The sequence below is a fragment of the Biomphalaria glabrata genome, chromosome 8 (genome assembly GCF_947242115.1).
Source record: "Biomphalaria glabrata chromosome 8, xgBioGlab47.1, whole genome shotgun sequence".
NCBI classification, from domain to species: domain Eukaryota; kingdom Metazoa; phylum Mollusca; class Gastropoda; family Planorbidae; genus Biomphalaria; species Biomphalaria glabrata.
Genome location: NC_074718.1, coordinates 30,861,434 through 30,887,954, shown reverse-complemented (window position 1 = coordinate 30,887,954; position 26,521 = coordinate 30,861,434). Strand labels below are relative to the sequence as shown.

At 36.5% G+C, this 26,521-nt stretch overlaps 1 protein-coding gene across 7 annotated transcripts in view; it reads right to left on the bottom strand.

Moving 5' to 3' along the window:
• Positions 1-26,521, bottom strand: part of LOC106067429 (uncharacterized) — a 184,378-nt gene that overhangs the window by 140,358 nt on the left and 17,499 nt on the right. For 2 of the 7 annotated variants that reach the window (XM_056038001.1, XM_056038002.1), the window contains exons 1-2: positions 17,766-17,952; positions 16,720-17,308 (exon numbers count right to left, since the gene is read on the bottom strand). The exons of 2 other annotated variants lie outside the window; for them this stretch is intronic. In XM_056038001.1, the coding sequence (XP_055893976.1) occupies positions 16,720-16,836 (117 nt within the window). In that variant the 5' untranslated portion in view covers positions 16,837-17,308; positions 17,766-17,952. Of the gene's footprint in view, positions 1-16,719; positions 17,349-17,765; positions 17,953-26,521 lie in introns of those variants that run through there. 3 more of the 7 variants (XM_056037997.1, XM_056037995.1, XM_056037994.1) reach the window with 3 other exon arrangements.

The following is a 26,521-nucleotide window of genomic DNA, read 5'->3' as shown; positions in this document are numbered from 1 at the left end:
TAAGAAGAAAATCGTCCTGCCCATAAGACGCTTAGTGTCTGGTCGACACTTGGTTAATCTAGTGGTTGGAGTCTTAGGAGACAACATTCTCTCTACTTGATGTTAAAAAAAAATACCGAGGCTTTTGGTTTATACTACTTCATGGAACAAGGTCACTATTTCAGCCATGTTGTCTCGAGATTAGGTATGGGATAAAAAAAATTTAACACTCACAGGGATAGTAAGAGTCGAGGAGAAATGTAAATATCACAGGCAAAGCCTGATATACAATAAAAATATTTATTCTAAGCACAGTGATATAAACCAAAATAATGTACCAAGGTAAGCTGCTCTTAAGTGCCAATAACAAAGAAAAACTTTATCGTACGAGAATTAAAACAACAAAAATTGGCAAAAACCTACACAAACTTAGACGCCAAAAAAAAAAAAAATATCAGAAAATCTAAACTCCTTGTTAGCACTTAAGACAAGTCTGAAAGTGCAGTGCATTTTCAAGGTCGATTCCATTTACATATTAATTGCGTCTTGAACGCTAACTGCAGAACTACAGAGGAGGATCCTAGCCATGGAACTGAAATGCTTTAGAAGGATAATTGGTATCCCTACAAAGACTGCATCAGATATGTGGAAATTCAAAACAGGATCACAATGGAATCACGATGGAATTTGGTCCCCGCGATGAACTGTTGACCAAGGTCACAAAACGCAAACTAAAACTTTAAGGCCATTTCAAAAGTTCACACGGCTAACAGAGACCTTCCTTCAGTCCCAGGACAAAGAAGAACAGAAAGAAAGCGATGGGAAGATAGCATTAAAGAATGGGTGGACCTGTCATTACAAGAGTTTCTACTCAAGGCAAAAGACAGATAGGAATGAAGACTGTTGACAGATCATGTGTCGTGCCCCAGCGGTTCATACTAAGGAATAGATGAAGGTGGTGAAAGAAAATTGCAATGTCAAAGTCAGTTTAATTAGCATACTCATTAATAGCTTGTACAGTCTTTATATAGTATAGGTTTTTTCTTTGTATTTAATTATCTATATTTAACTATCCACAGGCACTATGGCAACCTGCAAGGGTTACATTTAAATGTCTACAACTGTGACAAAATCCGTCTATTACTATAAATAATAATCGGCCTATGTAGATTAATTAAACATTAGATTAATTTATTCAAATAAATGATATTTGAAGGAAGAAACTAATACTGTCCTACCAGACCTGGAGAACTGCTTTGTGTGAAACAAAACAGTTTACAGAATTCTGTTGTTGTTTTTTTATCAAGGTATCAATCGGAAACATGAATAGATGTCAATTACTTCATCTCTTATTCGTCCGAAACAGTGTCTCTCTCTCTCTTTCTTTCTCTTTTTCTCTCTCTCCCTCTCCCCCACCCCATCTCTCTCTCCCTCTCCCCCACCCCATCTCTCTCTCCCTCTCCCCCACCCCATCTCTCTCTCCCTCTCCCCCACTCCATCTCTCTCTCCCTCTCCCCCACCCCATCTCTATCTCCCTCTCCCCCACCCCATCTCTCTCTCCCTCTCCCCCACCCCATCTCTCTCTCCCTCTCCCCCACCCCATCTCTCTCTCTCTCTCATATGACTTGGAATAGAACTTCTAATGCTATTAAAATAGGTTCTCTGGCAGTGTTCCATTGTCTCTGACCAGGACACGTTCTCAGAATATTATTCTAGATGTACACTGTGTACACGAAAGGGAGAAGTACATAATGTACTTTACACTGTACTTTGCGTATTTGTACCCACTCCGCCCTAATTCTTGAATTGATCGTTTTGTCTCTAGATCTATATCACATGAAAAGTTGTGTTTCTCTCGCTCCAGAAATATGAAGTTCCCCGAAGCATCTTCTAATTCTAGTTCTGTTCTGTTTGTCCTTATCATCTTCTTGCATCTTGTCAATGACAATCGATGTCTAAACAACGGCTAGACAAGACGGGGGGTTGGGCTGCCGGTGGGGAGGGGGAGTCAAGGCTGGAATACGAGACATTTCTAAGAAGTCTCTCTCTCTCTCTCTCTCTCTCTCTCTCGCTCTCTGTGTCTGTGTATGTGTGTGTGTGTTTTAGAGGAAAGTAAAAGAGCAATAAAGTTTTTCATGTAAAATCCAGAGCCCTCTCCCAATCGACGTCCGGTGCTTTATTAAAAATATATATGCATGGATGTTTTTTCCAGCCCAACTCATGGCCTACGTGGTTAGCTGTGTAGATTGCAATGAAAAGATTTTTAGAGCCATTTTTTTTATTTTTGCATTCTGAGTCAGCCAACTAGGAAATATAGTTTTATGTGATATGTAAACATTACTTTGTCTTTAAGATTACTTTACCTAACAGAACAATGTGTCGCACCGAATACTTTGCAGGATTACTTTGCCTGATTATCTTCTCTCACTGGTTACGTTTTGCAAAATGATAACTCTTTCTCACTTATTAATTTGTTTAATTATTTTGACCAAAGATAACTTTTGCCTAATTACTTTGCTTAAACATGACTTGACCTGTTTATTTCTCCTAAGGTAATTTTGTCCAAACAATTACTTGTCTTGATTACTAATGATTATTCTGTGTCACTAATTACTGTGCTTGATTACTTAGTTTCTTTGATTGCTTTGATTTATTTATTTCTTCGTTTTACTGATTACTTTGCATGATTACTTTTGCCTGAATGATTACTTCGTTTGACTTACTACGTTTCCTGCCACCTTGATTTTTATCCCAGAGTCCACTAAGTAGACCTACATCAAGGAGACATTAAAAGTTCATTCTATAGTTTCGTAGATGGGATAGTAAGCTTTTTACTAATATCCAGAATTCCACGCAACATGCAACAGCTAAATGAATATTTTGATTGAAATGCATTGTCAAACACAAACAGAAAGTCGTGGAGCAGTTTGACACAGTTCATTTCCGGTTTTCCTCGTTTGTTGTGTGTGTGTGTGTGTTGTTGTTGTTATTAGCAGGAAACAAGTGTTATAACGAAATGTACATAATACACACCTAGCAACGTACTGTTAGTATAGTCAAATAATGGCTGGGATGGCTGCCTGGTCGTGCGGTTTGCGCGCTAGACTGTCGTTCGGATTTATCGACGGTCGAGGGTTCAAACCCTGCCCGCTCCCATCCCCCGTCGTCCTGCGGGAGGTTTGGACTAGGAAAAAAAACTATCTTCAACTCTGAAGGAACATCCGAAACATGTAAAACATTTTACAAACAAACATTTTTAAAGTGTCAGCCTTGAACTGTTTCTCTTTTATTTCAGACAACAAGTATAAATTGCCAGGCTTATATTACAGGATATGATAGTGGTATCAAAGTGTATGAGACTTTCTCCAACACGATCTGGTACTACAATCGATGCACAATCTCCGCGCACTTTCTGGTCTCAGCGTTTTGAAATGAATACAATTTCCCACTAAAACTCAATACGGAGTTCTCGTGACGTCTACAAGATAAAAATAGAACTAAACAATCAGAAACAAGAATCAAAACAAATCAGAAGCAGACATAGGACGAGCAAGATCTATACTATTTTTAAAAAGGAATAGAATGCTCTAGGTTGATACTGTAGTTGGAGCTATCTTCAATAGTTATCGAACTCAATTATAAAATAATGATAATGCCAAACTCCTTGAAATAGTCTCGCTTTTACAAACTTTAATTGAAGCCGTAACAATAACTCTAAACATGATCCTGAAACAAATCTTAACCTATAGTTGAAATTTAAACCAAGGAAATTCCAACCAAATAGTGTCAACTTATAGACTAATTTAGAGTGCAAAGTAATTAATGAAAGGGACAAATTCGTTTCCTGTAGGAATATGTTCTAGAACATTTGGATATAGATATTTAGATATATAGGCATAGATATTGATATAGATATAACTAGTTATAGATATAAATATTCATATAGATAGAGATATATAGATATATATAAAGAGAGAGAGAGAGAGAGAGAGAGAGAGAGCAGAAGAGGAGAATCTCGAAGATTTTATTAAAGAATGTGTCAAACCTTCACTTACACGTGACTATCGACCAATCAAATTTAGCTTTACAACAGTATAGCATTTACTAGACTTTGCACTATCGTATTTGACGGCCTAACGGCTCTAAGCACATTGTATTGACGAGTATATTATGTGGCTCAGTACCTTACATTTATTGAACAGTAAGTCTCTAGAAACCTTGAAGTATCGTACAGCCCAGCAGACGTGTCACACGCTGTAATAGGTACTATTAACTTAGGTAATGAACTGTGATAACAGCGACTTAGAAAAGTACTTTTTTTTTTTGGTTGAAGTTTGTAAGTATCGATTAGTACAGAGAAATAGACGTAAAGACGTAGTATACTGATCGGTTAGAAGAACAGAAGCATAACACTCTACTTCTGTTTTCTCTTTTAAGTTTTTTTTTCTTTATCATTTTTCTTCTAAAGCATTCAGAATGAGCGCTGTTGTATATCAGACTCTCGCAATGAGTCTGAAGTTGAAGAAGACCTTATCAATATATTGAGACTTGACTATGCACATGTATAAGATTTTATCTATGGAATATTATCATTAGTCGTCACAAAATCTTAAGATTAATTGAAGGTTCTCTTTCTAGCACGCATCTCGAATTACTACTGTGAAGTCCTCGCGAAATCAATAAAAGAGGCAAATATTCTTTTTAAAGGTTTCAAGTTTAATGTAAGATCAGCATGCAAGTATCAGACAACTTCTTAAAGAAGAAAACAAAGCCTATGTCAGCCTATACGCTGAAGATCAAAACCTTGTTTTGTTTCATCGCCCCAAAGATGTTCATACCAACAAGAGAGTTGGCTGTATTTTTTAAATAGGCGTTTTTTTTTTGGGAGCTATGATCTAGTGAAAGCAATATTCATAGGACGAGATCATCAAGCTTTTACTAAGCCTTACACCTTTAGATCATCATCTAAATACCGCTGCGACATCTCCTACGACAAAGAAGTAGATCTAAAGTCTTGTTACACATTCATCGAAAGTTATTTTAGTACAGAAATCACAAGCAATATATTACCCAACGTTTTCTGAGAAAAATCAAACATACCGAATGATGTAATTTATAACCGAAAAATATAAATAAGACATTTTTCACAAGTAGAGAAACTAAATAGCAAACAATTACCATGGCTAAACAATTTATTTATTTTTGTGACAGAATAACTAAAATAAAAAAAAAAGGTTAGCATCCTATTTCTTATCCTCAATATCTTCTGAAACTTGGTCTACAAATCAATAGGTAAATCTAAGCCAGGCCCAGACTTGATAGATTAATGCTCTGTCATTAGTGTCTGTGTGTGTTATTGCGACGTCGCATGCAAGCTTATGTGGGAAGAACCTTTACTAGGAGCCCAGCATAAGTTTACTTTGGAAATGAGGCTATTACGTTTGTTGTTTCAAATGACAGAAGAGAGACAAGAGGTCTGTTATAACTTTGTGAGAGGTGTGTAGCTTGTGTTACTAGCTCCATATAGTGTGTATCATTTTAACAGAGACTAGTGTTACTAGTTCCATATAGCAAGGAAAGTGTGCAATTATGTATCCAAGGCATGTGTGTAACTACGTGTACCAAAGTATATATAAGTAAAGTTTCCCCTTTCAGACCTTGCGATCTATAGGACAGATGAATTTAGGGTAATCCGTTTCTTTGCTCATCAGTTAACGAGCAGGGTGTCACGTGGCCAGCACAACGACCTAACGCCTTTTATTTCCTCCAGCTTACGTCAGGTACCCATTACAGTTGGGTGGACTTACGGTCGTCCTAAAAATCCCAGAATTTCAAATCCCAGCCCAACCGAGATTCGAACCCAGGTTCGGAAGCCAAGCTCAACTTATCCTCAACCACTCAGCCAACGGGCACCAAATATCTCGGAAAGGTGTGTAAGGTATAAGTAGGATTAGGTATACACACATGCAGTCAAAAAAAAGGTTATATGGATAGGCCTTTGTCAAACACGCTTCATAGCAAGAGATTTTTAGGTGAAGGTGGATTTCCAGTTAATAAATTTAGTGTTAAAGTAATCCTCAGATTCACCAAAATGTACTTTGCATTTAAATAAATGTGTATGTATACATGTCATATTATTGAAGTATTTTAGTATTAGAAAAAAAACAGAAAGTATCTAGGCAGCAGTAATCCTAATATTAATACTTATACTCGCACTGGTAAATTATTCGAGTCAATTAATTGGCAAGTCTAGTTAAAGTCAACGATGATAGCATCAATCATTACATTGCAGCGTGTCTTGACATCGATCACCTGTCAATCTGCCTATCGATTAATCTACTTACAAAATTGTTTTAACATTAGCGTCCATTTATTTCAAATACCAGCAGAGTCTTAAAGAAAGTAGCGATCCATACTTGGAAGATTAGGACTTACACGTTTGTCTATAAATACATTAGAAACCGTGGTTTGTTGCATACAATCATGCACATAAAAACAAAAACAGAGATAAACGCAAACATATTTAAAGATCTTAAAACACACAATTATATTGATATACATAAAGAGACATAAGTATTGAGAACAGACACATTCAACTAACGCTTCAATGTTCTTCTTAAACAAGGCTATAATGTGATAAAACATTTGTTCACACTACCTCACCTTACACTACCTCCCCTTACAACACCTCATCTCACACTACCTCACCTCCCAATACCTCACCTCACACCACCTCACCTCACACTACCTCACCTCACACAACCTCACCTCACACCACCTCACCTCACACTACCTCACCTCACACTACCTCACCTCACACAACCTCACCTCACACTACCTCACCTCACACTACCTCATCTCACACTACCTCACCTCATACTACCTCATCTCAAACTACCTCATCTCACACTATTTCACCTCACACTACCTCACCTCACCTCACACTACCTCACCTCACACTACCTCAACTCACACTACCTCAACTCACACTACCTCACCTCACACTATCAGCAATATAACAATAAAAGGACACATTTAAATCTAATTCTAAAAATAATCCCAGGTAAAAGTGACGTTTTCTTAAAGTGCAGGTTTCGGGAGAACTTTTTGTTTTAGTTTTCACAGGCGCAATAGATCCTTTTAGTTGACTCATCTAGAGTATCCGTCCACATCTAAATCTTCACCAAAAGTTTTGCAATCCCTTAATCTATTTGCGTAAAATCCCATCACAGTAAAAAAAAATGTTTCGATTTTATGTTGTCTAAAGACATATTTTTAAAGTTTATTTTCGGGATGTTAAACTTTGTTATAATGACAATAGTATTCGTTATTGATACAAACTTAGTGTTTTGCTGTAATTTTACGAAAAATTGTCATTCTTTTAATCTCTAAAAAATTATAAAGACTAACAGAAATAATATTAATTAAACTGTTAATGCATTAATTAGATCCGAAACTTCGGATTCTAATTTAAAACATATATACCACGACTTATCCATTTTATGTGTGCATATTCAGTTGTGATACACGCTGTGCTATTTTAACTCTGGCCCTAACACACCACAAGTGTACCCAAATTATGGGTTCCAAATCACACCCACTGGACCCAAAAACAGCCTCCCTGTCCTAAAACACCCATTTAGAACAAAAAGTGTTGCATGGAGAGTGCCTGATCTGGAAACCTCTGCTCAAGTCAATATCACAGAAATGACTTAAAGTTATCTGAACCCTCCCAGAGAAGGTGGAAGGCGAAGAAAGAATGGACTCTTAGTTGCTAATAGAATGGCCATGAAGTTTTGGAACGTCTGATCGTGAACGCCATAGATCAATGTACACCTGATTCTTGGACTAGGCAGTAATGTAAACTCGATATTTAAATATACACATTTCAAGTTGGTACAGTCCTTTCTCCTCACTGTCCAATGACTGTTATTTCAGTCTAGGAATGTCTTCAGTTGACCTGACCTCCATTACAACCAGAGACGGAAGTACATCGCACGTGATTCAGTATCGATACCTCACTACTGCGCGTAACCACACTTTCCACATCGTCGCTACCACTCTGTTCCCATCTCCACATCACTAGCTTCTCCAGCGCTCCCGTCCTGAGCTCCGAGTGCTCTTCCTTCCCAGCCGACAACCTTTGTTTAGTTCTATAGCAGTCAATAGTAATTATTGCATGTGATTCTTTTCTCCATTCCGGCCCAACCACACCTTAGACAATTTTGCACGATTCCGTTGAGAATTCAGTCTTCAGTGCTTAAAGCTATTAGCGTTACGGAAAAGAAGACAACTTCTATCAAGATAGAGTAAAACAAACTCAAACAAATAAGGGCATTAATATTTGATGGGATTTAATTAGTGAGTCAGAATAAGCTAGTAGTCTTAGAGACATTGGATCTGATGTTGTCTGGCGGATTTCTAGAAAGGCAGAATGGGTTTTCTAATGACGCAATGATGTCAGTGTTTAGGAAAAACATGTACAAGCATTCATAGACAAAAAGACAAATGATATTAATCAGTTTTAAATTATGAAATACGTAGAAAGGAGGACGTTTCCATCATGGCTAATGTTCCGGGATCTATTTCAGTGTCGGCTCTGAAGCCATGGTTGGGATGGGCTGAGATGTCCAAAAAGCCAGACAGAACTGCATCCAGTACAAAATGCGTGTGTGTGTTGGTGTGTCTGTGTCTGGCTGAGAACTAAGTCTGAATAGCGATCGTTGGCTATTTCAGTCAATGAATTTGTAAAATCTATCTTTAATTTTAACTTATTATGGAGATTAATTTGAGAACTGGGTACAGGGTCGGTCCTACAGAATGCGGGGTCCTATGCAAAACCGATTGCGCGGGGCCAAGTCTGGGTAGGGATAAGGATAATAAGTGAAAATTAAGGTAAATTTGTCTTTATATTTTATTCATTCTGTACTAAGTTCAAAATCGCTGTCAAAGTAACTTTACGAGCTATCTACAGTAGATGGTAGTTTTCCAACAAAAAGCCGATAAAGATTCAGATCTGCTTTTTATATTTACTAATAACTAGCCAGTGACTATTAAATTGAATTAAGTATTTGAATTTCTTGTTTTGGTTCAAATTCGCGTTATTATTACAATTTTAGTAAATGAAAGCTTACATTACAGTTTTTTTAATCGCGAGTAGGATTGGCGTTATCCAAATTGAATGACTCCCCGAAATGATAATTTTGTCTGTTTTTTAAGGAGATTTGCATGAGTTTTCAGAAGATTTTAATAATTTCATGACATTTTCGTGACTTTTTCTTATATTTTGCAATTTCAGGAGAATTCCAGGAACCCTTTAGTTTAGTTTAGAATGGTTAAATTTAAAAATTTACTCCTAGATTTCGCGAGGGGCCTATGAAAGTGCGGGGCCCACTGCGGTCGCATACTTTGCATTAGCCTAAGATCGGCCCTGACTGGGTGGTCCAATGGTTCAACATTTGTCTAACAAATCGAAAGTCTCGGGTTAAAGTTCTGCTAGGCGAGAGATTAAAATGTGGATGCTGGGGCTCTGGTAGTAAAAGTAGCGGTTTGTCGTTGTTCTGGTAGTAAAAGTAGCGGTGTGTCGTTGTTCTGGTAGTAAAAGTAGCGGTGTGTCGTTGTTCTGGTAGTAAAAGTAGCGGTGTGTCGTTGTTCTGGTAGTAAAAGTAGCGGTGTGTCGTTGTTCTGGTAGTAAAAGTAGCGGTGTGTCGTTGTTCTGGTAGTAAAAGTAGCGGTGTGTCGTTGTTCTGGTAGTAAAAGTAGCGGTGTGTCGTTGTTCTGGTAGTAAAAGTAGCGGTGTGTCGTTGTTCTGGTAGTAAAAGTAGCGGTGTGTCGTTGTTCTGGTAGTAAAAGTAGCGGTGTGTCGTTGTTCTGGTAGTAAAAGTAGCGGTGTGTCGTTGTTCTGGTAGTAAAAGTAGCGGTGTGTCGTTGTTCTGGTAGTAAAAGTAGCGGTGTGTCGTTGTTCTGGTAGTAAAAGTAGCGGTGTGTCGTTGTTCTGGTAGTAAAAGTAGCGGTGTGTCGTTGTTCTGATAGTGTATTGCCTGCATACGTTTTCACGAGCATGAGAAGTAAATATATCATCGGCCTATTGACATTTTGATAAAAAAAAAAATCTTAGACAGGCATAATCTTAGTAGGCAGAAAACTAAGAATTTATAATATTTTATAATATATATAACTATTTATATAACTTTACATCACAAGCATTTAGAAAATATAGCAAAACAAAGTAAAAACAAAAACCTTTTTTAAAATGTTTTAAACTAGGTTTAAAATCTTCACAGTTACCTGAAGAACTTCAAACTGGGACATTTTTTTTAAATTTTCCTTAACAACTCACAAACAAAGTTTAGACATTAAAAGAGATTATTTCGAAATAGCCAAGAGCTACAGTATTGATTGAATTGTTTCCATGGTTTGTGTAATGCAGAAAAAAATAATAATAAAATAAAAAAACACTATTTACAAGAAAATTTTAAGACAATCAATATACATTTTTTTTCAAAGCAATCCCCTACTTTTGAAATGTCCTACTCACGCTCAGTTAGGAATGTTGTTTCATGAATTTTTTACTTTCTTTTGGTTAAATCTTTTTGGAAGTTTCCCGAGTGTAATGAAATAAGACTGGCACACAGGCCGTCATTCTTTGAAAACCTGACACCTGCCTGCTTGGTTAGGTAGAGCATGATTTAATTAGTCAGACGACCAGGTCGTTCTTGGCTCGCCACAAACCACAAATCATCGCTTTATTGAATGAAGATCGTATTGATCTGACATGGCGAAAGTCAAGGTCAAAGTCAAGGGGCAACACAAAACATGACCAGAGATAAGAAACGAAACAAAACAAAATAATAAAAACTATTACACATAGGAGGTGGAAACATGAACACGACAGATAGAAATTAATTATTATTTGTTTCTTGCCTGGACGTTATGTAGTAAATATTGTGAGCTGGTTGTTCTTTTTGTTGGTGTTTTTTTGTCGGTGGTGGGGGGTGGGGTGGGGGGGCTTTAGCTCTACGTATTCCAGTAGTTTTCTCGACTATGCTTTACATTTAGGAACTTTTTATTCCTGTATATTTCTTTCTTTCTTTCTCTCTCTCTCTCTCTCTTGTCATCAATAAAGAATAGTTATAAAACTGCGTGTACATATATCTCAATCTATTAACTATAAAACAGATTCAATTTCAATGATAATAATAGGAAAATGATTTTTGCTTCATTTGAAATATTAGAAATGCTAATATTAAACTGGAGAATAAAACTGTTAGACTCGTGCTGGCTGCTCAAGATGGCTGTCAGTTCGTGCTGTTTTTGCGCTGCACTGTCGTTCGTACTTGTCAATGGTACTGGGCTAAAACTCAACCAGCTGGCATCCTCCGTCGTCCTGCGGGAGGTTTGGACTAGGAAACAAACTATCTTCAACTCTGAAGGAACATCCGAAACGTGTAATGCATATTTACAAAAAGGCCATCCAGCGCATGCACTTGCATATGAAACATAGAAACGTTTTAGGGGCTAACTAGTTCCGCCCAAAGAGGGGAGGGAGACAAGAATTAACTTTGGTGATTTGGCGGACCTCTATGTTGGTATGTGAGATTATTGTCACGTGATTCACTTTTTGTTGAGTTCTTTTCTTACGTTATAACTATTCCAAGCACTATGGTAAGACTGATATGGTCACCAATACATACATTCAAAAAGCTATTGTTTGCTTGGCTCTCTATCAGACACACGGCTCCTATTGTTATGGCTATCATGACATGGACGTCGATTGGATTTACCCATAGGTTATAGATTAGGGCCCAAATGGTTCACGAGCAGGGTGTAATGTCGTATGGCCAGAACAACGACCAACCGTCTTTACTTTCCCCAACCAAAGTCAGCTACCTATTTGAGTTGGGTAGACTTAGGAGCACCCTAAAAATCCCAGATTTGAAAATCCCAGTCTTCGCCGAGATGCGAACCCAGGATCCCAGGTTGGGAAGCCAAGTCCTTAACTACTCAACTACCTTGCCCCATCTCAAATACCTTAGGGTATTTTAAAAAGATATTGTGCGTCGCACTATAAAATAAGAAACTGTTTAAAATGTACATTTTATTTTTGGGAGGGGGGAGTGAAGATTTAATTACGAACAAATGTCGCAAAGTTTATAAGTCATTTCGTTTACTTGCGAAATATGTCGCAGCCATTTACGTTGATTCTGTAGCTAAAACAAATCTGAAACTTGTGAAAGAATTTTCTGGATCCAGACATTTAAAAACCCGGCTGTCACTGTAATTACCCACCTTGAAAGTTCACAGAATACTGAGCCATTAGTGGCCATACCGCTGGGCGTAACTAACAAATTAGAGCCACTTCCGTTTTCAGTTAGTCTTTATGGGTATACATAGAGTTCCCCCCCCCCCGCCCGCCATGTTTGTTAACATTCGGTAACGAGAAATACAACTTCAGGCGGTGTCACTGTTTCACAGCTTTATAGGTGGGAAAACCACTGGAGTTTTATTATGGAACATATACAAACAATTAAAAAAAAGCATTTAATAATTCTTAAAAAAAAGCTTATATTAAATGTAATGGTATCAATTTGTGTTTATCAGTCAAGTAATTATGTGAAAGATGGACCTAGACATGTACGATTAGAAATATTTTTACCAGTTGTTTTTGCTTAGATATTAGCTTTCTCGATTCATTATGATGCAATCGCTCCTCTGGACCAGTTGTGAAAGGGGGGAGGGAAGAAGGGGGTATCTTGGTGAATGCTTACATGATCGTTTTTTTTTTAATGCATAAAAAATGATCAGTCAGGGATCAAGAGCCTTCAAGGGGACTGATTTCATAAATAGCATGTCCCGCACGGTTAGCCTGGTATAGAATAGAAACATGGCAGTGGCTCCCGGTGTTAACGACCTTCAGCAGCATCTCTAGTCCGTAAGTTCGGAGTGACCATTTCACTGGAAATCACAGTGTAAAGATAAATACTTGTGAAACCCTCTACCGGACAGAACCAACTGTTTCATCAGGCTGGTAAGATGGAGCTCTTGTTCGCTTTTATTGGTCTAGAGTTGAAAGAACCTATGGCTCAATCTGAAATGTCTAATCGGTTAACGACGCATGCAGGCATTGGGAGCAAGTCACTGAAACTGGCTCTCGATCTCGGCTCCAAGAGGTGTGTGTTGTTTGCCGAAGATAGCAATATGTAGGGAGTAATCCCAAGGAACCAGAGAAACTTTACTACTTACAGCATTTCTCGCCCAATCTAATAAATCATGTGGGCGTTGGATTTTGGGAGAACAAAAATTAAAGAAGGGGGAACGATAAACGCCACTGGTCTTTAAGTCAAGACAAGAACTGTCTGGTTTGTTAATGGGTTGGGCTTTTTGTGTTGAATGTAGGGTCGAAACGTAGCGAAATAAAAAAACGTAAGGTCTTCATTGTGACTTGAAATACTGCACTCGACCTGAATCTTTGGACTCGAGTCAATGTCTTATTACAGCAAGCTATGATTATAGACATTTACAATGCACAAGTCAAAATAGCCAATGTAAGAGTAGTATTGTAAAGATGAGAATGAACTGTTTTATGCAGTTAATGTCTGCTGTTGCTCATTCACGCAAAGATATTAGGGAAAGTGTGGGTGTGCCTGTGGCGGAGGTATATACTTAATGATTGGTGTCCGTTGCCTGTGACCAATGAGGTTTATAAATAGCCAGATTGAAACAAACCTCTGAATAGTTTATCGAGAGAATTGCACGGGCTCACGTACACACACACACACGCGCACACACACACACACGCATATACTACAGACGTTGTAATAATTAGAAAGTGTGTTCCAAAAGTTGACATTGACTTCTAATGTCATAGAGTTCAATACTGAACTAATGTATGCCCTAGTGATCAATACTGAACTAATGTATGCCCTAGTGATCAATACTGAACTAATGTATGCCCTAGTGATCAATACTGAACTAATGTATGCCCTAGTGATCAATACTGAACTAATGTATGTCCTAGTGATCAATACTGAACTAATGTATGCCCTAGTGATCAATACTGAACTAATGTATGCCCTTGTGATCAATACTGAACTAATGTATGCCCTAGTGATCAATACTGAACTAATGTATGTCCTAGTGATCAATACTGAACTAATGTATGCCCTAGTGATCAATACTGAACTAATGTATGCCCTAGTGATCAATACTGAACTAATGTATGTCCTAGTGATCAATACTGAACTAATGTATGCCCTAGTGATCAATACTGAACTAATGTATGCCCTAATGATCAATACTGTATGTATGTCCAAGAGGTCAAATTTGAATTAGTTTGTGGTCCAAAGCTCACTTTCAACCTTTTGTGTAAATAAAATGTATGACACGGTTGAAAACTGCTAGGGCTTGATTCTCATTACATAATCAGCAAACTCTCCCCTGAACCGCCCCGTGATTGGAGGGACAGAGTTCAACTATTGACCGTACGTGATGACCACGTCTGCTGCCAGTGACAACATTTGACCAGACAGACAACAGAATTAAGTCTTATTGCTATGCTGATGAGAGTGCGTCACGTGGCATAGAGAGAGAGGGAGGTGAGGAAAATTCGGTCAGAGGAGGTCTCAGATAAAAGCATCGATAGCCCGACCTAATCATCTTCCTCCCAAACCATACAACTTGGATGATATATAGAACCCATTTCTTTCTTCTAGCTACCTCTGATCCCATAACAATGCTTCTCTGAGAAAATGTTTTTTAGGGATCTCGGTCGATGTGACGTGTGCAAAAAAAAATGTATCCTGTGTAATAACATAAATAGATTGAAAGTAGGCTTATAGCTGGCCTAGGAGAGAAGAGAAAAAAAAACATCTTCCAAATAAATAGTAGATATCTAATATATAAAGCTGAAAGTAAGGCGTATGTATGTATGTATGTACGTCCCGAATAAAAATCACAACCGTTTGACCAATCTTGATAAAACCTGGCATAAATATTCCTTAGATCATGGTCAAGAACGTAGTATATGGTGTATATTTTATGTCCTTCCTACAACCGGAGGGCCCTAAAAATAGACAAAGAGTACCTAATTGTCTCACTATTATTTTCAGAAATCGGGTAAAACCTTGTTCACAGTATTTGATGGTTATTAGATGAATGTGTGGCTGATCGGGTAAACCTATTTTCACATTCTACTTTTATTTTCGAAGCAAAATTTAAAAAAAATGAATGTTACATTCCACACGTTTGACATAGATCTAAATCTAATCCAGTAGATCATTAAACCCAAACTAAGACCCGCAAGCCGCGGGTCATATCCGGCTAGTATTATTTATATAAACTTAATAAGCTAGTTATATTCAACGTCACAGAACCGCATTACATTCGGAAATTCCCGAAACACTTTCAGAATTGGATCCAAAACATACTAGTAAAGTTACTATAGAGTACAAACACAAACAACAACAACAAAAAAACAACATGTTTCCTTATCTATGTAACTCCCTTTAAGTATTCCCCAACCATTTCAAATTATAAATAGATGAAAACGAAGGTCGATAACCTCTTTGAGTTGTCAAAAGAACAAAACTCGTAAAAGTCGTTATCAAATTGTATTACAGACTTGAATACTTTACCAACCATTACACTATTTGGTGTTGATTGTCTTGTTCACAGGAATATGCATATAAATTTAGTAACTGTTTTTTGTAAACAGTGAAATTCCCCTTTTAGACTATGAGGTCTATAGGGTAGATGATGTTAAGGTCATATGTCTCTTTGGCAGACGATAAACAAGCAGGCTGTCATGTGGCCAGCACAACGACCAACCGCCTTTACTTTCCCCAACTAATGTCAGCTGGGTGGACTCAGGGGCGCCCTAACAATCCCGAAGTTCAATATCCCAGTCTTCACCGAGATTCGAACCCCAGTATCCCAGGTTCAGAGCCAAGCGCTTAACCACTCAGCCACAGCGTCAATTGTATATTGTACTATAATAATTTCAAATCAACACTGCATCGCTAAGTATATTTTTGGTGACATTGTGTTTGACTGGCAATAGTTTAAAGCACTTTAATTTTATGCTAATTTTGAAAACCAAAAACTGCTCATAAAATTTGTGACAAAGAGTTACATTTCGTCCTAAGAAGTGCATTGGCCATAAATGTACAAGACTGTTGATGGCATTTGTAAGATCCAGAACATACTCCCAATAATAAGGGTACATTTAGAACAATAAAAAGGTTAAAAGACATTTAAGTTTCCCTTTCAGACCTTGCAATCTCTAGAGCAGTTGATGTACAAGTCACCTGTTTCTATGAGGCTGTCATGTGGCTAGCCCAACGACAAACCACCTTTACTTTCCCCAACTAATGTCATGTTCCCATTTGAGTTGTGTATGGTAGCGACAGTAGGCACACTGCTAGTAGTATAGTGGTAGCGGCAGTAGACAAAATGTTAGTAGTATAGTGGTAGCGAAAGTAAGCACAATGTTAGTAGTATAGTAGTAGCTGCAGTAGGCACACTATTAGTATTATAGTAGTTGCGGGAGTAGGCACACTATTTGTAGTATAGTAGTAGCGACAGTAGGCACACTATTAGTAGTATAATAGTAGCGATACTAGGCACACTATTAGTAGTATAGTAGTAGCGGCAGTAGGCACACTATTGTAGTATAGTAGTAGCGGCAGTATAATAGTGACCATTTATTAAGAACTATACAACAGCACATTTAAATCCACTTACCAGAGCGGTTACTTTGGAAGGCCGTCTGTTGCTAGTCGGAGACGATTTATAAATGTCTACCTTCTGCGAGACCTGACTAGCGCGCCGAATGGAAACATCGTAGGTGTCTCGAGTCATACTGCACTAGTGTCGAGAATATCCGGGCAACTTTCTTGTCTAGACCACAATCAGCCGAATCGTGAACTGAAGACAATGAACTAATGAACACAAGGCGACGTGAAACATCCTTTTGTTTTAGAGGTTTATATGAAGTCACAAAAATCACAAATATTGAATAGGGGGAATAAGGAATAAACACTGATTATGAATTTGAACTGTCAGGAAGAATGTTGTACTGAATGTTTGAACCGTTTAGAACTTCATCTTTGGTTTGTTGCCGTCCATGGCGATATCCAGAGGCAGGGATACGGTCCAGGTGTGTTGGTATATCCTTGCTATTCCGACCATTTGCTTCTTAACGCCCTGCTGAATTCGTCAAGTGCTGGCTAGAGTCTGAACTGATGTGTCGGCGCTTCGCTCATTAAAACCCACAAGATATGCCGAGTTATCTTCCCCTGATTTCTTTAGTCCCTTTCACAGAGAGCCAGTTCTATCGATCCAAGCAAATTAGAAATGAGTGATTTAGTTTGCTAAGAGTTTTGTTTTTTAAAGAAAAAATAATAATTCTTTGTGTAGAATGGATTTTTTAAAAAGTGTAATTCTAAGATTGATACAAAAAATAATTTAAAATGTATATAATTTAATTTATATAATTTTATTAATTAATTAAATTTATATAATTTATATAATTTAACTAATAAGAAAAACGAATATACAAAAAATTTTTCACTTAGAAATGAAATATTTAGTGTTAAAATTATTTACAATAATCACCATTGAAATGTTTCTACGAAATTCGGAACTAAAATACAGTTTCTAATTCGATAACAGTCCGAACTTCAAAATTTAAATATGTCATTGTGATGAATGTCCAAACTACCACTCTTTATTTATAACATGTAAAATAATCTTGAAAAAAAAATAGCTACAAGATGAAATAGACAGACCTTCATTTTTTGAGATGATGATGAAGTTGTCTCGTCTGCTGAAAGAAAAAAATGCTGCAATCATAGATTTTGCTCAGTGCGCATGCTCTCTGAGTTGCGTAATTCTAAAGAGAAACACGTCAAGGGAGAGAATAATTCTTCGGGTCGATATGTAGGAACAGCCTACGGCCTTTTTAACCTGCTAACAATTGAGTTGAGAGAGCTGCATTGCTTGGCGGAGTTTGGGACACCAGACGATCCCCGCGGCAGTGGCGACGTGTGTGGTGTACGCAGCGGCGTATCATGTTCCATTAGCTAGAGTGGGGTAAATTTCATTCGCGGACTAGCCACAACGTCTAAAGCATTGTCCCTTGCCACAATCAACTAATACTTATTAGCTCTTGCGAAATCTGAAAGTCAACTCAGTTAACAGATAAGGACCACTCTCAAGGCTTGTCTATGGAAGAGACTTTAATCCGGGAAAAGACAGAGAGAGGGATGGAGAGAGGCGGTGGTCAGATCATGGAGCCCCAAAGTCCAACAGACTAAGGAAGAGGTAAATGAGAAGGTGAAGAAACTAACCGCTGTTTAAGATCGACTCTCAAGAAGCAGGCTAGTTTTAATACATTTGTATTACGGCCTTGTTCATTATATAGGCTACTTCAAAATAAATACAAAATGTTAAGAGTTAGTAAGCAATAAATTCTTTGACACTACCTAGAAAAGTAAGAGACAGATTCATCGTAAAGTTCTTCCTTCTCCTCCTCCCTCTTTCTTCTTTTTCTCTCACCCCTTCTCTCTCTTTCGTCTTTCTCTCCATCTTTTTCATCTTTCTCTCTCACTCCTTCTCTCTCTATTTCTTCTTTCTCTTCCTCTCTTTCTTCTTTCTCTCTCACTCTTTATCTCCCTCTTTTTCTTCTTTCTCTCCCTCTTTTTCATCTTTCTCTCTCACTCCTTCTCTCTCTCCCTCTCTTTTTTCTTTCTCTCTCTCTTTCTTCTTTCTCTCCCTCTCTTTCATCTTTCTCTCACTCCTTCTCTCTTTCTTCTTTCTCTCTCTCTTTCTTCTTTCTCTCTCACTCTTTCTCTCTCTCTGTGTTTTTCTGTCTCTTTCTTTCTGTATCTCTTTCTCTCACTTTCTCCCTCACTCTGTTACTCTCTGTTTCTCTCTCTCTCTCTCTCTCTCTCTCTCTCTCCTTATCTCTACGTTCTTTCCCGTCCATGAGAGCTCTGCACTAGTATCTACCCAGACTAACAAAGGTGTAAGGTTAAGAATAAATAATGTATTTTAAAACAGCTCGTAAAAAAAAGTTAGTCGATATCATACAGGGGGAGAAATACCACCTTATTAGTCAAGGAACATTTATTTCCCTTGTTCGACCTAACAAACCAAAATAATTAATTATCAATAGTTAATTAACTAATTGGTAATTTTTTTCTTATTGATTCTTGTGTTGGAATGTAAAAGAAATGAGTGTGCACTATTTCAGCTTGATCCGAGATTGGGTGTGAGAGAAATAACGTGTACAGACTTTTGATTAGGCAGACAGACAACCAGAGTGAGCTTATATAAGCATTGTAAGACGGTCTTTATATTCATGCTTTCAAAGTCAATTCTAAAACTTTGTGACTTAACACAAAAGTTCTCCACTTGACTCAGAAATGAATGACAATATACACTTCGAAATTCAAACATTTGGACAAATGTTGATAGCCCTTGTAATTTTGAATTCGCAATATTTCTCTTTAATAATTCTTCTTTCATTTTAGGTAATTTTGTACACTCTTTAATGACATCAAGACATCTGTATTTTTTGTTTTTATTCAAGGAGAGTCATTCCTTGACATCCAACAAGTGGGACACCAGTTTTTAAAAGTGTAATATACATTTTTCTCTGCCCATTGTATTTCAAGTGTGCCCCTATTGATTAGTGCCCATATTGATTTGTTACGAGGATAAAAAAAAAGATTTCCCCCAACTTAATTTCCATTTAAATACCTTGGTACTATCCTAGACAATAAACTAAATACCTTGGTACTATCCTAGACAATAAATTTAATACCTTGGTACTATCCTAGACAATAAACTAAATACCTTGGTACTATCCTAGACATTAAACTAAATACCTTGGTACTATCCTAGACAATAAACTAAATACCTTGGTACTATCCTAGACATTAAACTAAATAACTTGGTACTATCCTAGACAATAAACTAAATACCTTGGTACTATTCTAGACAATAAACTAAATTTTACTGCAAATACTGATTATATCAGAAAAAAGGACAGCAAAGATTACGATTACTGAGAAAACTGTCCTCGTTTAATGTTACCGAAAGGGCTTGGCTATGTTTTATCACGCTCACATCTGCAATATTCTAAGTTTCAATATCACTGCCTGGTATGGCAATCTGAACATTAAAAATTAAAATAACCTTTATAGAATCGTAAATGCTGCTGGTAAAGTCATTGGCAAAAAACAAACCATTTTGGTCAGGATTTTGTGATTTTACCATCACAAAAGAGATACAAGACACCGATAGCAAAGAAAAAAAGACTCAAAAAATCATTTGTTCCCCTGGCAATCAAATCATTAAATAAGAAATAATCTGATATAAACTTTTCACATGTAAATTATGAGTGAGTCTGGTGTGAATGTAGATTTAGTTTTTTTTTTATAGTTATAATGTTTTGTTTTGGTAAAATGCACAATTATAAGTAAAATTTCGTTACGGACAATAAAGATTATTATTATTATTATTATTATTATTGATTGGCATAAGAAATAACATGATTAATACTATGGTTTATTCGGAATAACACATCATTATAGTCCAAATTTTTTTGAGATCCACAGAAAAAAAAATCTAGAAATATCAGAAATATATAATTTAAAAACAAATCAAAAGTGAGAATTTTAAACCTTGGAATATCAGATGCCCGGCAAAAGGAGGATATGTCCTCCTTTCTGAGGTTTCGTCATCAGTCAGGCAATGCCTCTGCACCTTAACGTGGCGCCTTGGTGGAAACAATTGTCAGATGATACGATAAAACCAGTAGAGTTAAAAAGAGAACCCCCGAATGCCTAATGAACAGGTGCATTGCATTGGCAGTGATGTAAGAAAGCCCTAACAACCATTCACACACCGTTTCTCAATGGGCACTTTTTAGGATGGTACTCTGATGTGGTACCGAGAATGAAATTGAAAAGTTTCCCTGGTCTGTTCGACTTCGGCCTCACCTCTAACCCGCGCCTCGTAGAATACGAGTACTCGTGAATATGAACTACTTGGATCTCTCCCAGACGGAAAAAGTGTTCAGACATGCCGATAATTGGGAGCTTCCATGAGCCTTGAGTTCCAAGAGTCTTCCATTCAACTTTTACCACAATGACAAAGAGACACACACACACACATGCATTTTTAAATGACGTCATCAATTCAAGACCTAAAATGACAGAATGGATAGAAATAAGGGATTATTATTTTACATCTGTTATTTTATATCTGTTATTTTATAACCTTTTTACAAACCCAAAGTGTACCATGATAAAAATCTGATTCTGCGAGATAGTTTGAACGATAGTCCTAAGAACACGAGAAATCAATTCTGTCACCGTAGAATGGCTGTCTGTTTAAAGATGCTATCTGCTGCCTAGGCGTGTGTGTGTACTCTACATGGCCTATCTTTATTGACAACATCATTTTATTTTTTTAAAGTTTCGCCAGGAACTTTTCTGCCAAATCAATTTTCAGCACAGTTTACAATAAAAATCTCTAAATTCAAGGATTCTCAAATGGTTGTTATTTTAACAAAGCATATGCCGACTCTGTCTGTTTGTCTGGTACAAATTTTGAGCGCGTTATTTCTCCTACACCAACCCTTGGATCAAATTGAAACTCTAAACTATTACTCATTGTATTTAACAAAACATGTATCAATTAAAAATTAAACAATAAGTCAATTAATTAGTGGTTTTGTTGATACCAAAACCAACATTAATCCTTCAGTATTAAGAGATATGGCTAGATATATGTGGGCTTTGGTCCCGATATTTGTGCACGTAATGTCTCCCACAGCCAACCTCGAAACAAGTCGAAACTTACACAATTATTTCCTGGACCTAAACAAAATAAATCATACAAGAAAAATAATTAATTAGCGTGATAATTAAAAAGAAAAAAAAAAGGTAAACTTGCCATTTCAGACCATGCAGATGATGTAAAGGTAATCTGTTTTTGAGGTCAAGGTTAACGATGGTATCATGTGGCCAGCACAACAACCAACTGCCTTTTCTTTCCCCAGCTAATGTCGGGTACCCACTAGATCTGGATAAAACTTAGGGGCACCCTAAAATCCCGAAATTAAAAATCCCAGTCTTCACCAGGATTCGAAACCGGGTCCCTCCTGATCGAAAACCAAGCGCTTTACCACTGCGCCTCCCAGTCAATTAATTATTGATCATTTATTAATTCGTCTGAAATCGAATAAAGGGAAATAAACTTAACATTATTGAGATATATGGTTGTAAATGTGGAATTATTTCTCTTGGACAAGCTTAATTAATTTTTAAAAAATAATTTGCTTGTTATTTTATTAACATTATTGCTTTTAATCAAAATAAAGAAAACGTTTATTAATATTATAATAATGAAAATATAGAAGTTATAGATTATGACTTTTCCTAATTTCTGAAGCACCCAATTACGACATTGAGACAGAATCCAATCATAGTAGCTCAATTGTGTTAGAAAATATAGGAAATGGATAAATTAAACGACCTTGGAGTTTGGATATTGTTAATTTTGTTTAACTCAGCCTCAGAAATAGATAGTAGGGATTTAAGAGTTAAAAAAGAGAACTGACATAAAATTTGATGACCACGTCAAGTATCAGCAAGAGTAACCGTAATGAATGTCTATTTATAGAAATGTCGGAGACAAACTAGGTTGATAGATTTCGAAATCTACGAAGTATTTCAAGAGTGATTGTGATTCAGATCGCGCTTAATTAAACTGAGAAGTAGCCATCTTAAAATGTTTTGGGCTGTTCCGGTTGCTTTTTAGAGATTTGAAGCTTAGTAAGGGCCGATTTACGGCCGTGTTGTAAGGCTTTGAACTGCTTGGAGGACCACACTCTTGAAATGGGCCTTAACAGACGCAAAAAGTAATATATATATATATATATATATATATATATATATATGTATGTATATCAAGTATTTTAAAATTAAAGACAAAAAAAATGCATTTACTAATACACTCTTTTTCTTTTCAAAAAATATGGCATGTTATAGTTTTAATCATTTTTTACAAATCTGAATATTAACTGTATCTCTCTGGTAAAAAGTATGTTTACGTTATTTCTAACACATGTAACAATGAATAGGTAAGACGCAACAAATTTGTTAAATCCAAACCAATATTCAGTTGAATGAGAGAAATTCTTATATAGATGATGAGATACGGAATACCTCCTTATATAATAAAATTGCGGAAATGGAATAAATGTTTTTTCGTTTCTAATTAACGCCCCTACATTATAACTCTTCAATGTAGAGACTCGTAGCTACAAGACGCCAATGTACGTTTGAATTTCTCTTGCGACCTTTACAAGTACACTACATCAAAAATGAGTATTTTACACTGTCTTCTTAAAGTAGACATGTTGGGGGGGGGGGGGACATTGCTATTAGGACTAGAATAAAGATTCATGTATTGGATATTTTATAATCAATACTCAAAGTAGTTGTTTGCATAGAAACTAGAAAACAGAAAGAACCAAGATATTTCAATGAGTACATAGAGCTTGTTTCCTAAAAGAACAATTTCATATTAGTTAAGGTATGTAAGGCAGTTATGCGGACTCGCTAGTAGAGCATAACTAGATTGTATCGTAACAAAATTATCACATAATAATTAATGTCACGGTCAAATTATTTAAATTGTTTACACAATAAACAGAATACTTACATTTCGGGAAACAACAGTAATTTTCTAATAGTACTAAAAATAGTTCCGATGGAAAGTATTGTCTATTTTAGCTTATAAATGACAAAACTAGAGAATTGTGTTGGTTGTGGAGAAGCGTTGTAATACGGGCCGTTTTATTGATGGGTCTAAGAGTGTTCCAGGCAAAATAAACTTATGTATCAACTATTTCATTCGGAGAGTAGCATGGGTATCAGCTAGTAAATTATAAAAAGCCTAGACAGCAATTTTAGAAAGGGTATATTGTATTATATACACTATTTATATAGTGTTTTTTTTTGTTCAAGAATAGGTGCCTGTACTCAGTGATGGATCGCCTAACTTTTAACTACAAATAAATTAACAGTAAACGTTAAATTACAAGAAAAGTAGCGGGGTGTACCGTCACAAAAAAAACCACTATTAAGCTTCGTGATAAGTGTACTTTTGTGAATCTGTTCTTGAAATGAAGTTATACTGTGTGTTTAAAGCGTGTGTTCAATCATTTCAATCATTTTTACTTGGACGATCAAAACGTTTTATTTCATACTGAGGAATTCTGTCCTTATTTCTTCATCTATATAAATAATCGGCGGCGTTCGTTGGTTCATTAGAAATAACTTCCAATCGATGCTTAGCTGTAACCACACACACAAATCCATTGTCACAAACCGAACAGTTCATGTAGTCATTTTACTTGTAATCATTTTATTGTTCAACGAGACTAGAATCGAATCTTTGGTCATAGAAATAATAAAAGTATGTGCCCCCCTCAGACTGACACGACTTATTAGCTGGTTAAAATGTCTTTATGTATGTCACGCTTGGACAGTGAAACTAGAAGAACATGACACAAAGTGACATGTGGCATTCAATGCTCTTTAATTGGCATTCGCGTCTGACATAAAGATGAACTAATTAAATCAGAGAGACAAGGAGAGAGAGACAGAGAGAGAGATGGTTTCTTTCTGTAATTTAAAATTCTTTATATATTTTGTCACACCGCCTACTAAATGTCAACATTGGAAAGGGTTTGACCCATTTTTCAACCCACTCAATCTCTAGCACTAACTATCCACTGAAGTGCAACACAATTTGGTGTTTAAATTTAGACGTTACGTGACAATCCTCATTATGCTGTTTTGGTTGTTATTTCTCTAGTTCTTTTCCTTGAAGCGATAGGATCTTGTGATCACAGTTCACTTCTTGCACAATGTCCTATGTTGCAACAAGTCTAATCACACTGCCCAATCAGAAGGGAGAAGCATTTAATTAGTACACATTGTTCGAAATAACTTTGTAATATATATTTTTTTTCGAGCGCTTCTGAGTCCACCCAGCTCGAATGGGTACCGAACATTAGTTGGAGAAAATTGAATGAGGTTGGTCGTTGTGCTGGACACATGACACCCTCGTTAACATTTACATCATCTGCCCTAAAGATCGCAAGGTCTGAAACGTGAACTTTACTGTTCTGTGTTCTAGTATATTCAATGACTTCTTTGAGCTTATTATACCTTTATAATTGGATTACAAATTAAAACTAACCACAAAGTGGACAAAAAGACCAGGTAGAAAATATCACCTCCTTTTTACTTAAGATGTGACAGCAGAGCGAAAAACAAAACATGGCAGAAAGAAATGACTCTTGGTCACTTACACAGAACTTTTGGCCAACAACCCACAACCTTTTATTGATAACTATGACAACTATCCTGCATAAAGAGAACAAGTGAAACAATAAGTCTGCTGCCACACAACTTTTGGTCAATAATTCAAACGTCCCAAAACACGTGCAACAGATTTCCAGCTCAGAGACGCCGAGCCACACAACATTCATTATACAGTCTGCAAGAAGAATGCATTAACACGCAAACAGACAAATAAACAAACACACGAGATGGAGCATTTCACAGACGAGGCAATTAGTTTGATCTTTTGTGTATCTGTATTGGATGAAGTCATTATGTTTTGTATATCTGTATTGGATGAAGTCATTATGTTTTGTATATCTGTATTGGATGAAGTCATTATGTTTTGTATATCTGTATTGGATGAAGTCATTATGTTTTGTATATCTGTATTGAATGAAGTCGTTATGTTTTGTATATCTGTATTGGATGAAGTCATTATGTTTTGTATATCTGTATTGGATGAAGTCATTATGTTTTGTATATCTGTATTGGATGAAGTCATTATGTTTTGTATATCTGTATTGGATGAAGTCATTATGTTTTGTATATCTGTATTGGATGAAGTCATTATGTTTTGTATATCTGTATTGGATGAAGTCATTATGTTTTGTATATCTGTATTGGATGAAGTTGTTGTTTTGTATATCTGTATTGAATGAAGTCGTTATGTTTTGTATATCTGTATTGAATGAAGTCGTTATGTTTTGTATATCTGTATTGAATGAAGTCGTTATGTTTTGTATATCTGTATTCAATGACGTTATATAGTCTTACATATCTGTATTGAATAAAAAAAATCGTGTAAATGGAAGTGTGTGCATCCCAAGACTTTCACATTTCTTTGTAAGGTTTTGAAACAAATTGTACCCTATGACAAATATGAATGCACCAACTTGACTCGTTTGTAATTTTAGTGATTAATATCTGAACAAACACTTTTTGTTACATGCTTTATTTCGGCTGATACATTTACGCTATTTCAATGGTAGTCACATAACGTGATTTCGATAAACTCGAAATTAAAGATCAGAGCCGCGACATTTCTTAAAGAGTTTCCTTTCAACAGTCTTGCCTCAGACAAAGCTGAATGTTCTGAAGAGAATGATCTGTGAGAG